Source organism: Vidua chalybeata, chromosome 7 (assembly GCF_026979565.1).
Source record: "Vidua chalybeata isolate OUT-0048 chromosome 7, bVidCha1 merged haplotype, whole genome shotgun sequence".
NCBI classification, from domain to species: domain Eukaryota; kingdom Metazoa; phylum Chordata; class Aves; order Passeriformes; family Viduidae; genus Vidua; species Vidua chalybeata.
The window spans coordinates 3583019-3598206 of record NC_071536.1 but is presented as its reverse complement, the minus strand read 5'-3'; the positions used below and the strand labels follow the sequence as shown (position 1 = coordinate 3598206).

Below are 15188 nucleotides of genomic sequence, written 5' to 3'. Positions count from 1 at the left end.
AGCAAAATTTGCTCAGATGGAAAGACTTGGTGCTTTTTTGTAAACAAAGTGTGGTCTTGAGCAGGCTCTAGAAGTACCCCAGATAAAGGACCCCAAAGTCATGGTGTATGGTTATTTCATGAATACCAATTCTTCCTGGCAGCTAGGCAATTCTGGCATTTCCAGCAGAAAGTGTGGTACCAGTGGTGATGTTTACCAACATTGTAAAGAAAATACAGAAGAGTACCTTGCTTGCTTGAGTCTGTTAAACCCTCTGTGATGTTCAACATGGAATTCAAAGTAGCCATATACTGAGGAATCTCTTGAAAGAAAGCAATTTCTGGCACATTTGCTTGAAGCCTGAATTGGAAAAACAAAACAACAAACAAAACTGAGAATATAAAAAGAAGGCAAGAAGTCATTTCATAAACAGAATACTAAAACAGTCTAGCTCAGAGAGAGAGCCTCACCACTTCAGCTGTGCCTGGATGTCTGTGGCATCCCCAATGAGTACATTTTGGAGCTCCTGGGAGATCCTCCTGTGACTTAGCACGCTGGTCACAAGCTGGCTGCTCAGCTCAGCAGCACGGAGAAGCTGCTCCTGAGTCTGGCCTTGCTCACACAGCTCCCCAAAGGGAACCTCAGGGAGGTGGCAGAGCTGCTGGATGGACTTAAAGCTCTCATAGTCACAAAGAAGTGCTGTCAGATCCCGGAGGCGAGAGATCTTCAATGGACATTTTGAAAAAAAGGAAGACAAATGCACAAACACCAGTTAGATGACAGAATTATAAAAGGCAAGCTTTAAAGAGTCTAGCTGTCCCTTTCTGTCTCTCCTTAGGACTAAGATTTTTAATATATATACATATATATATTTAGTTCATTCAAAAGGTCCCCAATAGAACAGCTTGTGACAATCATTGTCTGAACTTCTGGCAGACCCAGCTGGATCTAATAAACCTTGTAAACCTTAACATGTCATTTCCCCTGCCCAGCACACTTAGACAGCAATACTTAATTTGACTTACCTGTTTACTAATTAATCTTCTCAGAGACCAAATAAATCTACCTTGCACAACAGGTTTAGCCTTTCAGATACCACCTGGTCATCTACTGCAGCACAGGAAAGGGACTTGGCCAGAAGTCAGAGCTTCCTCATCTGCCAACCCATGTAAAATTATAGTCCTTTGCTATTATGGGCTTTCCTCTTGTCTGACATCATTATTTACATTATCAGGCTCTTATGGGAAGAATTATTTTCAGCTTTATACCCTTAAGTACCTGTCACAATGAGGCTCATCATATTATTGTTACAGATATATTACACAGCAACAACAGTGCATACTGCTGTATTTTTTAAAAGGACTTTTAAATGCTATTTCTCATATGGAGCAATAGACTAAAGTGCATGCATGCTATTAGTGCAGTCATGAATGCATGGGCTAAGAAGCATTTTATTCAAATGAGGCATTGCCAAACCCAAAGCTGGTGAGGGAACTCCATGAATCAATACTGGTGCTTAATCTCAGAAGCCATTCTGCTGTTGTGAGACATCTGGGGGCAGAGGAGCATGTGGGGACTTGACTCCAGCCACACTGGTGTTGGTACAGCTCCTTAGGCACAGCAGTAACCCAGTTAGTCATGCTGCTAAATGCCAATTAGGAGGGCACAGTCCCACGGATTTTCAGCAGGGCAGAGGCATCTAATCCCTATCTGTGCCTTGGAGAACTCCTCCCTACCTCCTCCTCAAGTGAAGCTGAGGCAGCCTAGAATGATCTCAGCTCTGCAAGGCGCTTCAGGAAGTCTCAATATACTGAATTTTAAAACTAATGGTTCACTGAGGAATATGCTGCCACTGGCCATCTCTGCAGTGCTCATCCTTCTGGGACAACTGGTACAAAACAGAGCCATCCTATCCAGCACATGGGAGGACAGGAACACCTCTACCTTCTCTGAAAAATGTGTACATTTGGTATGGACAGATAAAAGAACAAGTTCCTCAACCCAGTTTACAGGTGACCTTCAAATATAGGCAGCAGGCAGAACATAGAGTTTCAGTCCTAGTTTTTATCAGCTGTTCTCTTAAGGAAACTTATTTCCATATGCTGTTTTTCAAAACCACCATTGCACATTCATGTATCACTGTGGGATGTCCTTCAAGTAAGCATTTTAAGCAGACTCACTTTTAGCTTCAGGAGCTCTGGTATGGATGAATGTTTCTCAGAGGTATTATTTTGCATAAAAGAGTTCTTTTTCAGATGAGTTTGCTTCAAAAGCAGTGTGATGTTTTCTGTGCAGGGGAAAAAAACAATAGTTACTCCAGACAAAAATGCCAGAAACTTCACAGATGGGAATATGAACATTTTTATTCTGAGGCCAACTGAGCATTGCTATTTTCCACCAAACTCCCATGGCTGAGGACCTCTGAAATCACAGAGCAAGGCCTAAATTGTAATCTGGGTTATAAGGGATTGAGTTCAAGCAGATGCTCTGTTCCTAGTGAAATCCACCCCATCCTGGTAATAGGTGCACAGGTAAAAACCTCTTGGGTGTTACAATAAGCACAAATTACGAGTATCTATGTGAAATACCATGTTAACTCTCAGAAATAACTGCTGTCATATTACAGCTACATACAGCTGTAAAGAGAAAGAGGTTGCTATTTGTAAGATTGCTTTGTCTGAGTGTCAGCAACCTGTCATCACACTGAGAAGAAGAGATGTGCCTTCTGGAGAGACTGGGATGGAAACTCATAATCCCAACATAACTCAAACAAAACCCCAGTCTGGCTTCCCCAGGTCTCACAGCTCCCGTTAATTGCCAGCAGATAAAACCATGTAGCACCATTCCTTCCCACCATCAGGCAAAACACATTCCAGCTGAGGCCCCTCAGCATTAATGAAATCATGATCACCTGTCAATTCCCCGTCTTCAGCTTCCTCGGAATTTAATAAACACATCAGGTAAGGGTTATAGCTGTTATTTGCTGTCACCTGCAAGATGGTGTTTTGAAATTCTAAAAACAGAAATCTGAAAAATAAGATGGGAATTTAAATCAGCTTCTCCCTCAAAAACAAGGTATATATTAGTGAGCGACCTGTCAGCTGTGGATGCTGTTCCTCAGCAGAGTAAATAAGAATTCCAGATGAAAGCCATCTCTCATAAGTGGGTACCCCCCCAGTTTTATTCCATCACTTCTTTTTGCTGTTATTTCCCAAAGCTGTCATTCAATCTCAAAATAAGAAAACACACTTGAAAAGTTCACATCTATGTGATGGATGCATTATATAGATGCAAAGGCACACCTAAGGGAGACTGAGGATCAAAAATTAGAGAGTCATCCCACAAAGGAAGGTTTTCCAAAGAGCCTACCACTGGTGGTGAGACTCCTTCAGGACTCTGTTCCACTGTGCATTGATACGTGCCAACACACAAAATTTTCTGTAAGTCTGACTTTCAGCTGTATGTTCAGCTCAAGGAGAAGTTTACTCTTCTTCAATTTAACCCACATTATACATTGTGTCCTAAATTACAGTGATTGCAGGCTTAGGTTGTTCCACTGGAAGAAAATTCCATACTTCTCATGCTGGAATGAGAATGGTGGTCAAAACCCATCTATAGAATTACAATACCCAAAGCCCAAACTCACTGTGTGATCAAGCTGGCTGGGGACAGTGTGTGGTCACTCAGAGTCCAAGGCAGGGTCTTGTTGTAAAGGGTTTCTGCCACGACAGTGAAGTGATGAGCAACAATATCAATCACACTGTCAAAACTGGTTTTGTTGGAGAGAAAAGCTGAGCTGGAATTAATATTGAATTCGTTTAGCAGGCCAGAGATGTTCAGACCATCGAGAATGGAGAGGGTGGCTTCTGTGATTTCCAGAGCTGACAGATTGCTGGCAGAGTCACTTGCCACTGCTCCCATCAGCCTTGCAAGGGAAGCTCCTTCAGCTGGATTCTTTTTGGTGCTGAGGAAGCTGTTAAACACATCCCAGACACTTGTGTAGTAACTGTCTTTGGTGAGGCTGAAGGCACCCTGGAGCCTCTGCAGCAGGTTGTGGAGCTCATCCTGTGCCACACTGGAGAGCGTGGTCAGGTTGTTCCAGCCTGTTGCACTGCCAGAGGAATTCAAGGAGCTCAGCGCTGTTTCATTCAGCAGGGCTGGAAGGAGCACGTTCAAAAGCTGGGATGGGGACACATCACCCACATCCTGGGCTGGGATGGGGCATGAGGCATCACCCTGTACCAGCCCCTCCGTGGCTGCACTCAGAGCTCTCACCTTCTCCTGGAGCCACGAGTTTCCCAGCTTGGAGACAAGGTTTAACTTGGAAAGGAAACTCAGAGACAAACGCAGAGCTCGGGTGAGGCACGACAGCTCCTTGAAGAAGCTCTCCCTGCTGTTGTTGTAGGCAGCAGCAAACTCTGGGGACAGTTTCAGGTTGCTTATGGCCAGCTGGAACACCCTGGTAAAGGTGTCATTGCTCCCTGTCCCACCCTCCACGCCCAAGGAATCCAGGAGGGGCTTGCAGGGGCTCCTGGCTGAGGACTCCCTTAGAGTGGCATTTTCAAACAGCACCTCAAGGCCTACATTGAGCAGATCTTCGAAGGAGCAATTCTGGAGTGTCCCATAGCCATTGCTGCTGTGCTCAAGGAAAGGATCCAAGGCTAATCGCAAGAACTCCCAGATTTTTGCTTGTAGTGAGCTATTGTGCTGTGAGGGAGACTGGCTGAACTCCTGCAGCAGCAAATGTGAGAAATTATAGACAACATCCATTTTTTCCTCAAATGTTTTGTTTAAGTTGGTGTCATGAAGAACTTTTAGTCCTGCTCCCCACATTTCCATCAGTCTCTGGGTATAGTTACTGTAAGAATCAAGTAACAGGCTGAGAGATTCCAGCTCACTTATGTTATAGCTTTTCTGCAAGCCTTTCAAAGTTAAGATACCTCTCTGCATGGCCTGCAAGTACATGGAGATGTTGTTTCCCCTGGAGTCATCTTCATCATACAGCTCAAAGATGGAGGATGCAAAGTTTAGCAGCTGCTTCATTTCCTTACTGAAAGGAAGACTGGAGTAATTTTCCATTGTATTTAGCAGATTTTGCAGCATGTCTAGAAGTGACTGGGCAGTGAGACTGTCTGTACTATTCCAGTTCAGTGACTGAAGACCTTCAGCAATGTGCCAGAAAGCATCAAGTTCATTTTCCTGCCTTCCAGGAGGGAGTTTCTGCATTAGCATAGATAAAGAAGAGATCAGCAGATAATGATCACTGGTATTCCCCTTTGCCATGGCACCAAGAAGCTGCTCAAGGGACAGAAGGTGTTCCACAAAATTTTCAGAAGTTCCAGGGGTCAACAAGAAGTCAGAAAATAATGATGACACTTCTTCATTTGTGCTGAGATAATTTTCAATGTCTTCAAGCGAGATTGCATCGAGTGCAAGCATTTTGATAACCTCCCATGCATTCTCTGTATTAAAATTAGTCCTGTTTAAAATGATCTCATTCCAAATCACTGCAGCCATAGTCAGAACATCTTGGTTTTCTTTTCCATGGGGATTAGAGTAGAACAGTCCTTCACCCCCATCATACAGAGGAAGTATTTCTTGAAATATTCTTTCCAAGTCCAGTGTGCTGTCTGTGGCAGAAGTTGAACTGAAAAAGAGTTTTAATGAACTATACAAATCACTCAGATCTGAGGATTTAATTGCTTCAGTAGAATTATGAAAGATCTGATGCATCAATGCTTTTCCAGGAGCTACTCCAAAGTCCACGAGGATAAGAGCTTTCTTCATAATTTGCAGGAGTTCCACATATTCACCCACTTCTGTTAGGCTCCATTTGGAGGTCAGCAGGCTGCCAGTGGCATGCCACAGCCGGGAGAAGTGTCCCCACTCAGGCTGGCTGGAAGCAGCTCTGCCCACCTGCAGCAGCTCGTAGAGACTGCTGTTCCTCATGGAAGCAGGTGGTGACAGGTGGGAAAACACAGGCAGCTCATCCCAGTCTGCTGAGCTGCCAGAGGAATTCAAGGAGCTCAGTGCTGTTTCATTCAGCAGGGCTGGAAGGAGCACGTTCAAAAGCTGGGATGGGGACACATCACCCACATCCTGGGCAGGGATGGGGCACGAGGCATCACCCTGTACCAGCCCCTCCGTGGCTGCACTCAGAGCTCTCACCTTCTCCTGGAGCCACGAGTTTCCCAGCTTGGAGACAAGGTTTAACTTGGAAAGGAAACTCAGAGACAAACGCAGAGCTCGGGTGAGGCATGACAGCTCCTTGAAGAAGCTCTCCCTGCTGTTGTTGTAGGCAGCAGCAAACTCTGGGGACAGTTTCAGGTTGCTTATGGCCAGCTGGAACACCCTGGTAAAGGTGTCATTGCTCCCTGTCCCACCCTCCACGCCCAAGGAATCCAGGAGGGGCTTGCAGGGGCTCCTGGCTGAGGACTCCCTTAGAGTGGCATTTTCAAACAGCACCTCAAGGCCTACATTGAGCAGATCTTCGAAGGAGCAATTCTGGAGTGTCCCATAGCCATTGCTGCTGTGCTCAAGGAAAGGATCCAAGGCTAAATGAAGGAACTCCCAGATTTTTGCTTGTAGTGAGCTATTGTGCTGTGAGGGAGACTGGCTGAACTCTTGCAGTAGAAGATGTGTTAAATTATAAATAGGGTTAATTATGTCATCACTGGAATCTTCATTGGCACTTGTATAATGAAGGATTTTCATTCCTGTTCTCAGAAGTTCAGACAAGCTCTCCAGGGTTTTATTGTTAAAATTAAAGAAAAGATCTATAGATTTTAATGTACTGACATTATAATTCAGCTGTAAGTCTTTTAAGATGTACAATGTCTTTTGGATGGCTTGAGTGACTTGTGAGATATTGGCTACTCCAGAGCTTCCCCCAAACTCTTTAAACACAGCTGTTATGAATTCTGACAGCTGATCCAACTCTTCACTGAAGACACCACTTGATCTATTATTCAGCTTTTGCAAATGGCTGTTTAACACCTCCAAAAACTGCCCATAGGCGACGATGGCTGTGTTATTCCACCTCATGGACCTCAGCTTCTCCCCAATGCGCCAGTAGACATTCAACTCATCCCACCAGGCCTCACCCATGGACTTCTCTACAGCCCTCATCAGCTCAAACACAGGCAGCAGGATGTACTGATAACCTACATTTGTGCCTATCATTCTAGAAAACATCTTCTCAAGTGCTAGGAGCTGCTCTGGGAAGTTTCTGTAGGAGTCGGGCTCAAGCAGGTCATCAGAAAACACAGGTGGGATTTCTTGCAATCCACTCAAACGGTCTCTGAGACCTTCCAGAAGTGATGGCATGTTTGTGGAGAACGTTTTGAGAGCATCCTTAATTTTCAATGTACTAAAATTGGAATTACTTAGGAGAGCTGGATTCCAAAGCATTGTAGCTAATTTTAAGGCCCTCTGAATTTCTTTCCACTGGGTCATTGTATTGAAAATGGAAGTCCCATTAAAGTCACTCTGTAATTGCAGTGATGTGAAGTTATAGATTTCATCAATTATTTCCTTATTATATGGTTCCTTTAATTTATAATCATGATATGGATTCATTCCCAGTTCAAGAAATGAATACAATTTCTGTAATGTTTCATTCTTCAAATTTCTGAATAGAGTTAAGCTTTTTAATTCACTTCTATTCCTTTTTTCCTCAAAGCCTTTTAAACGATGTAGATGCTTTTGTATGGCTTCTAAATCATCTGAATTAATGGACCTCTTGGAGTGCTTTCCACCAATCTCTGGTGACTTTATTTTTCTGGAGGGGAACAAAAAAGTGTTTTAGTGAATATGAAATCAATGCAAGTGGAAATGTAAGGTGATTTAGAGCAAAGATCATAGATTTGAATTACACTGTTAGTAATATCCCTTTAGCTAATGTCTCACCTTAGAACTTCCTCCAATTCAGACACTAAAGTGTGATTGTCTTTCCAGTGAGCAAAGGAATTACAAATAGATCTGGTCACCCAACTTCTTTCTTTACCTACAACACAAATGTGAAGAGCATATTAGAAAAGATCACGTAAGTCTGGAACCTGAGAAGTGCTAGAATGGCAAATCTATTCAGATTCACATATGAAGTTAGGCTCCTACCCCAAGCCACAATATCCTGGTTACAAATCTGAGTGTTCTTTTGGGGTATAACTCTTCCTGGCCTTTCCAGGGAAGTAAGGATGGCATCCTAGAAGTGACTTTCTGTGCTGAAATCATTCAGGAACAATTCAGTGCTCCTGGGATCTGGATGCTAACAAAAGTCTTCTTCTGCTTTAGGAGCACTTTGCTGTCAGTAATGCAGAGTAAGGTGGCCAAGTATTTATTATGGTACCTTTTCCTTCATTTAGGGTTACTTTTTTACTGTACACACATAAGCTTTGTCTGCAGCATCATTTATGTCTCCCACAGCCATTTGCACTCATCTTGATATCCCCATGTGTCCAATCCTCTCACCAGCCACTTTCCATGTCTTCCCTTCTTGCACACCTCATCTTTCTTTTTACCCACCTCAACTTCCACAATCTCCACAAAACAAGTAGAGAAGGGACTGCAATCCCCATCTGTCCCTTGTAGCATTAAGTTCCTTTCCCTTGCCTGTTCCCAGATCCCTAGTTAGAGGGGGATATCTCTGCTGGAAGGGACAGGGATTTGAAGGAATGGCTCATCTGGATGTGAACAGCTCATTGTGCAGCCCAGCCCCAGCCCCTGCCTTGCTGCACCAAGCTGCGTTAGGCAGAGTCCACAACCAGAGGCAGATTTGGACATCAGCCCTCCCAAAAAACACAAATCAAGGTAAAACATTACTGGTCCCCCTTTCCACTGAGGCTGCAAACTCATGTTAATTCACTGTCTACTGACAAACCCAAGCCTTTTTACTTTTCCATTTGAAATGAGGCATTTTATTTGCATTTGTAAAAAGCTGAAGGAAGAACCCATTATGCTGAGCCCTGAACACTCTGCAATCTGTATGGTTACTTATTAGCCTGCAGTTTGCTTCTTCTCAGCACCACAGGTTTTCAGCAGAGATATGACTCAATGGAGAAGTCTTACCTTGCTCCAAGCAGTTCAGGGAATGTGGAGAATCTGTAACCTCATTCTGAACAGTTTTGAATCTATCATCGCCCACAAGAGAAGCAGAGATATTCTGAGCTGCCAGCACAACACTGAAGGGTGGGGAAAAAAGGAAAATAAATTGTGGTTACAGGTTTATGTGCTCTAATGGGAATGCTCTATTAGGAAACAGCTGGAACACAGCCTATCATTCTTAAAATGTTGGACAGACAGGACATCATCCCTATTTTTAATTATTTGTTTGATCATGCACAAGATACAAACACATGGGGCTTTAATAGGAAAGCCATGGTGGTATATTAGCACAAACACACGTGTGGCACTCATTAGGTGCACTTTTTCAGAGAGTTATGTAAAATCTACAGGGCACTAAAATCCAGCCAGCAGGTCTCAGAAAACACCCAGGTGACACACCAGCCACGTGATTCACTGCTGCAGGGGAATTTTCTCCTAAAAAACCCCAAGAACCAAGAAGACAAGGCTCCAGGGAGAGCAGGGATCCCAGGGGGGAAAACATCTGTGGAAGGAAGAAGCAATCACAAATAACTGTTGCCATTTCCAATTCTCCTTCTTTCCTTTTTCATGCTGTAATAGCTGGGCTGACAGGGAAGCAAGGAATGTTTCTCAGTCTTAGGAAGGAACAAGCTGATAATCAGGCATATTGTATCACAGAGGAACTAATTTAAAGGACTGCCTGCTCAGGTGTGCAGGTTACTGAAAACTTCACTGTGATTATTAGTCCCTTTTTCTTCTCCTGTATAAAGAGCAGCCTTCACTGTAGCTGTGGGGTCACTGAGATGCACCATCTCTCTCTCACCTGCCTCAAGTTCTGCAGGTGATACACAAAGAACCTGGCTGGGCTGATCTCAGTGGCATGAATAAATACATACTGATCTGTGGGAACAGACTGCTACTGAGAATAGAACACCGGGGGTCTCTTCTCTCCTAATTTAACATAATGTCTCCATGCAGGCTTCGTGGGCTTGGTGCTCATCATTTTTATTCTGCAGATGTGCTTGTAAGAGTCTTAGAGGGGAAGAAACCCAGTTATAAATGACATATTTAGCTGAGCAATGGCAGAGCCAAGGAGGAGGCAGGCACAGGCTTCCCAAAAATGGATGCATATCACGCAGATCAGAAGGCAGCAAACATGGAAACAAGTGATGCTGCTGCCCTTTTATTTCAGTCTTGTAGGGTTTCTGCAGACTTTGGCTGTGGAGAAAAAGCTCAGCTTATGTGTTCAGCTGAAAAACTATCTTACAGCAACAAACAGGAACATTTGTGAAATCAGTCTGCAAGCCAGGTTTTTGTGAGTAATAAAATTTGCCGCTAAACTTTCTATAAGATTTATGACTTGGAAGTTACTGTTTCACACTGGTGGTATTTATCACTTGGTTCATACAGATGCAACAATGAGCAAAAGTTCTTTTCTTCTATACCTTCATATTTCTACCACAAAAAAAACCCTCCCTGTACAGCATTTCTTTAGCAGTTCAGTCCTGCCTGAGTAAGAGACGTGGCCAGGCTCACTAAGATGTGCTATTGTAAGCATCATCAAAAGTACTATTTGTGCAATCTCTTTGCAATAACTCTTTACTCATGCATTTACAGTGCCAGATGCCAGGCATAAAAGCACTGCACAGTTCTGGTGATGAAATTCTATGTGCCTCTTTGTCGTGCCTATGATAACTTCCCCCAGCTCTGCAGCTGGAGAGCAAAGCAGAGCAGCACAGTAAATATTAATTCTCCCTGGGCACTCCAACAGGGCTGGTTCTCAGGCTGGGTTCTGCAAGCCAGTAAACACAAACAAATGTAATAATCCTGTGACTGAAACAGCAGCATGAACAAAACACTTCTGAATAAAATTACAATTCTTGCCACACTGCTGCTGACTCTTTAAGGATAAGGACATTACAGCTTACACATGGGTCTCACACTGCAGCATGGAAAATTACCTTGGTATTAAATGTACAGGTTTCTAAGTGCCACAGCAACACACCAGTGATCAAAAGTGAGTCCCTCTAAGCCTGCATGCAATCAAAGAGGCAAAGATTCTACAACTTCTTTTGGCTTCTTAACCCAACTGCTCATGTATGCAAGATAAAAAACAAAAAGCAGTCTGAAGACACGCAGTTTCTTGGTGTCCTCCACGTACTGTAACAAGTGGACTATCCAGAATATTTTATAGCAGGGTCAGTCACACATCCAGAAGATGATTTGGAACAGAGTCCCTTAATTTTGAGTAACTCAGGTCTTCTGGAGATCAGGGAGAGTTTAACCAAACTACAGCCCAGGAAAGGGATTTCAAGGCTAAGCCCAATCTAGAAATTTGTATTGCCTTAGGTGCAAACCGCATCAAATATTTCAGTACAGTTAAACAATGCAGTTAAGCCAGCTCTGTTTTTCATATAACCACTGAGCAGATATATAACTGGCACTTTCTTCTGCAAGTCAGACATGTTAAAGCCCATATGGAAGAAAATCAGGCTCCCTCTCTTCTCTGCTTTCTTGAGACCAGTCTTGAAAGATTAACCCAGCAGTAGATTGGGTAATCAGTTTTAAAAAACAACATTATGGCTCCCCTACAAGTGCTTGAGGTGTTCCAAAGCAACCTGAACTTGGCTCTGTGCTTTTCTGGAATGAAGCAGCCGGCTGCTTTCTTTATCCAGCCAGGAGGGTTTTTCTTCCACCACAGGCAGTGCCTGTGACTCACCAGCTTTTCTATCTGCACAAGGGCATGACAGTGCCTCTACACAGGCTGGGAGAAAACTCAGGAGTTTATATCAAGTTCCCATTAAAAGATGACACAAGAGTCACTGAAAAACAACACACTGCTCACAGTCCACAGACACCTTTAGAGTCAGATTAGCATGGAGCTGCATCATTCCCCAAACAAATCATGCTTTTAAGGTAACACCCTTCTTTCAAGAGGATAGGTGATGTCCTTAGGGGTCAGTACACAAACCCTGCTTCTCCTGCCAGTTTCTCTGTTTTACCTGCTTGGATTCTGAAGGAAATCAATTATGTCTCGCAGCTGCATGTTGTCCTGAAACACATCTGGGGCCAGCAAAAGCAGGTGCCACAGGGAGGTGTCATTCTGCACTTGGGAGACGAGTGTCAGAAATGAGACCATTTCGTTGACGAAGGTCTCCTGGTACTCTGCGTTGTGCTGCACCTTAACAAATAAAAATGTAAGAAATTATTTAAGAACCAGAAGCCTTGCTGCTGGGGGGTCCTTTTATATTTTTCAGCTGGCACTGCACTTCCATGCAAGTCTGCAAACAATACATTCAAAGGACAGGCAATAACTGTTTTACCTTCACACCCCAGTTGTACAATAAATTCCCTGTTCAGACAAGCCCTACGATTCACAATGTCCTAAAGAGCCCAAAGACTAGGAATACAAGAAAATTAATATCAATCCTAACCTTGGCAAAGAAAATAAAAAAAAAAAAAAGAAGGCTTTATCTTTAAAGGATTAATTTGCTTTAATTATATTGCTTTCCCAAAGACAAGTACTGCTTCAATCATGAATTGTTGGATGAGATGCAGGAGTCACTGGATGAAGTTATACTGCTGAGGTAATACACAATTAAATTTATTGCCTTCCCAAGGTTTAAACATTCTTATTTACACCACATCCTCATGCTGTTCTATTGACCTGCCACTGCAGGGGGGCAAAAAAAGAGGAAAAGCAAGGCCCAGGCATGGTGAGAACCCTTAGTAGCCATGAGCTGATGGCTGGATGACCCTTGGCTTTCCAAGCCACGTACTCAGCTTGGAGCACAAGAATGAACTCAGCCTCACTGTGCCCTACTTGCACTTGGGTACAGAGATGAGCAACTCCTGCCCACGAGGGGCCCTGCTGTAGCTCCAAACCCTGCCTGATGGGTTTGAACTGCCACAGCTCCCAGCTGCAGCCCCCAGGGAAGGTCCCAGGCACTCACCTGGGAGAGCTGGGTCCTGAACTCTTGGGCAAAGGACTCCAGAAGGGAGGAGCTGGTGAAGCAGAAGGTGTGGTGGATATTGGCTGCCATGCTCCCTCCCGTGGCACCGGGATGTGCCAGGTACCGCGACAAGACCTGGCACAGCAGGGCCCTGAGGTTCCCCGCAGTGGAGTATTGGGGCTGGTTCTGAAAGAACAACGACAAGTTTAGGGTGGCTGTAAAGCAACACTGTATCTGGGATGGTGCTAAATGCAGCCAGGAGACTTTTCTTAAGGGACAGCAGTGACATCTGAAAAGCATTGTGGTTACGGCGTAGACAGAATTCTAACAGCTGAACAACATCAGTAAAACCCTTCAAATTCCTCATCTATTACAAAGAGAAATGTGTGCAAAAGGGTTTGTAGGCCTTGACACCAAACCACAAAAGCATTGTCCACTACATCGTAACAAATTTCTATTACAAAGGAATAGATTCTATAAATATTAAATGCCCATACAATAAACACACAGTGCCTCTGATGCCACTGCAGGACTATCATGGGCAAATAAATACTTGAATGTAAAAGCCTGTATCACATCTTTAATTTCATAAGAAATAAAATATATTGCAAACATCTTAACTCACACAAGTTCTGAACAAAGTATCTTAGGGTATTTCTTATGTGTGACTATATTTTGTATTTCATGGTATTATGTCTCAAGGTTTGCCTGATTTCTGCCTAGAGGATAAAAATCTCACCACAAAGCTTAAAAATCCACCCACAATCACTGTGTTTCCAAAATCAAGCTCATTCACATGATAGGGGAGATCCTAAAATAACAAAAGCTGTGTATTGGTACCGTGAGCTTCTAATTCTTTAAATATGAGGATACATAAATGTTCATGCTCAGCTATTATGCAAATATAGACTTACCTTCTCAAAAGTGAAGATCTTGTTGAACGTGTGGGTGCTGGAAGTCAAGTTGGATGGTGATGAAACATTCTGAAGGTTTTTTTCTCCATGAGATACCAAATTCCCAAATGCTGCAATAACAGTTCGAAACACTGTATTTTACTTATGGCTTTTAAAAACTCTTTGCTATATAAAACCAGGACACAGGACAGCTACCTACAGCATTATCAATCTGTTTCCAAAGGTACAGCCAATGGCAACCTGTAAATACTTTAGGTTTTTTTCTGATATAATTAAATTCTGGATGACACTTAATTTTTTATATGGGCCCATGACCTATCATTTAAATTTTTTTTTTAAATAAAATGTAGAACTGAGTTCCTCCCTCACCACAAGCATGAGTCAATAGCTCCCATAACTGTTCATTGATTTACTTTTCCCCTCCCCACGCCTCTGCACTTGGTCCCTTTTGCATTCTGCATTTTTCTGTCTGTGCACCACAGAGGGTGCTGGCAGGAATGCTAATTGGAACAGTGAATGGCTGGAGCAGAACAGGAAAATGCAAATCTGTAATCATTCATTTCATCGTGAGCTCCCTGCAGAAAGGACTATCCATCATGATGGCTTGCAGATTGTACCAGCCATTACCATCAATAAATAATAATTGTAATGATTTTATGGAAACTTTCAGACTGAAAGTTCCTTCAGGAAAGAGAGTCACATCAGAGGAGAACATCACCAACAATAAATATCCACTCTGGCACAGAAGACAACTTATTTGCTGGATAACCGTGGATAAAAACCCTTTTGGAAAAAAAAAATCATAAGCTGTTTATGGAGAATTTGTGGGTAGTAAAAGGGCAATATTCCATAAATAGCCAGGTCTCTAATTAATGTCCAATGAATCTGTGATCTTGCATTGCTCCTGTGAAACACAACCATTTAATCCTGGCTTCTTGGCCAAATTCCAAACTCCTCTCTACAGCTACTTGTACTTGTTCCCAAGAATCGACACTAATGTCATGGCCATGGTCACATGCCTCTATGAAATGCATAAATAATTTCAGCAGTGCTCTAAGAATTGCAGCTCTGTCCAGAGATCTTCAAAAGATCAGCCTTCAAAGAGCAGAACTTCCTAAAGCAGTGAGTAACCTACCCAGTGAAGCATTCCTGCTGTCAGGAACCTCTGCACTCCATGGTGATGGCTGCCTGTCCTTGGCTACACTGGATGAGCTCCTGCGCTTGCTGGGGGAAAAAAGAAAAGAAGGAAAAAGGAAAAAAA

General features: G+C 43.2%; 1 protein-coding gene across 1 annotated transcript in view; it reads right to left on the bottom strand.

Moving 5' to 3' along the window:
• The window catches only part of ABCA12 (ATP binding cassette subfamily A member 12), a 79891-nt gene that overhangs the window by 46391 nt on the left and 18312 nt on the right, over window positions 1-15188 (bottom strand). Inside the window, exons 4-14 of the mRNA XM_053947904.1 lie at window positions 15063-15151; window positions 13928-14037; window positions 13014-13199; window positions 12063-12241; window positions 9046-9158; window positions 7888-7984; window positions 3626-7759; window positions 2891-3006; window positions 2160-2266; window positions 450-703; window positions 227-339 (exon numbers count right to left, since the gene is read on the bottom strand). Of these exons, the coding sequence (XP_053803879.1) occupies window positions 227-339; window positions 450-703; window positions 2160-2266; window positions 2891-3006; window positions 3626-7759; window positions 7888-7984; window positions 9046-9158; window positions 12063-12241; window positions 13014-13199; window positions 13928-14037; window positions 15063-15151 (5498 nt within the window). The remainder of the gene's footprint in view (window positions 1-226; window positions 340-449; window positions 704-2159; window positions 2267-2890; window positions 3007-3625; window positions 7760-7887; window positions 7985-9045; window positions 9159-12062; window positions 12242-13013; window positions 13200-13927; window positions 14038-15062; window positions 15152-15188) is intronic.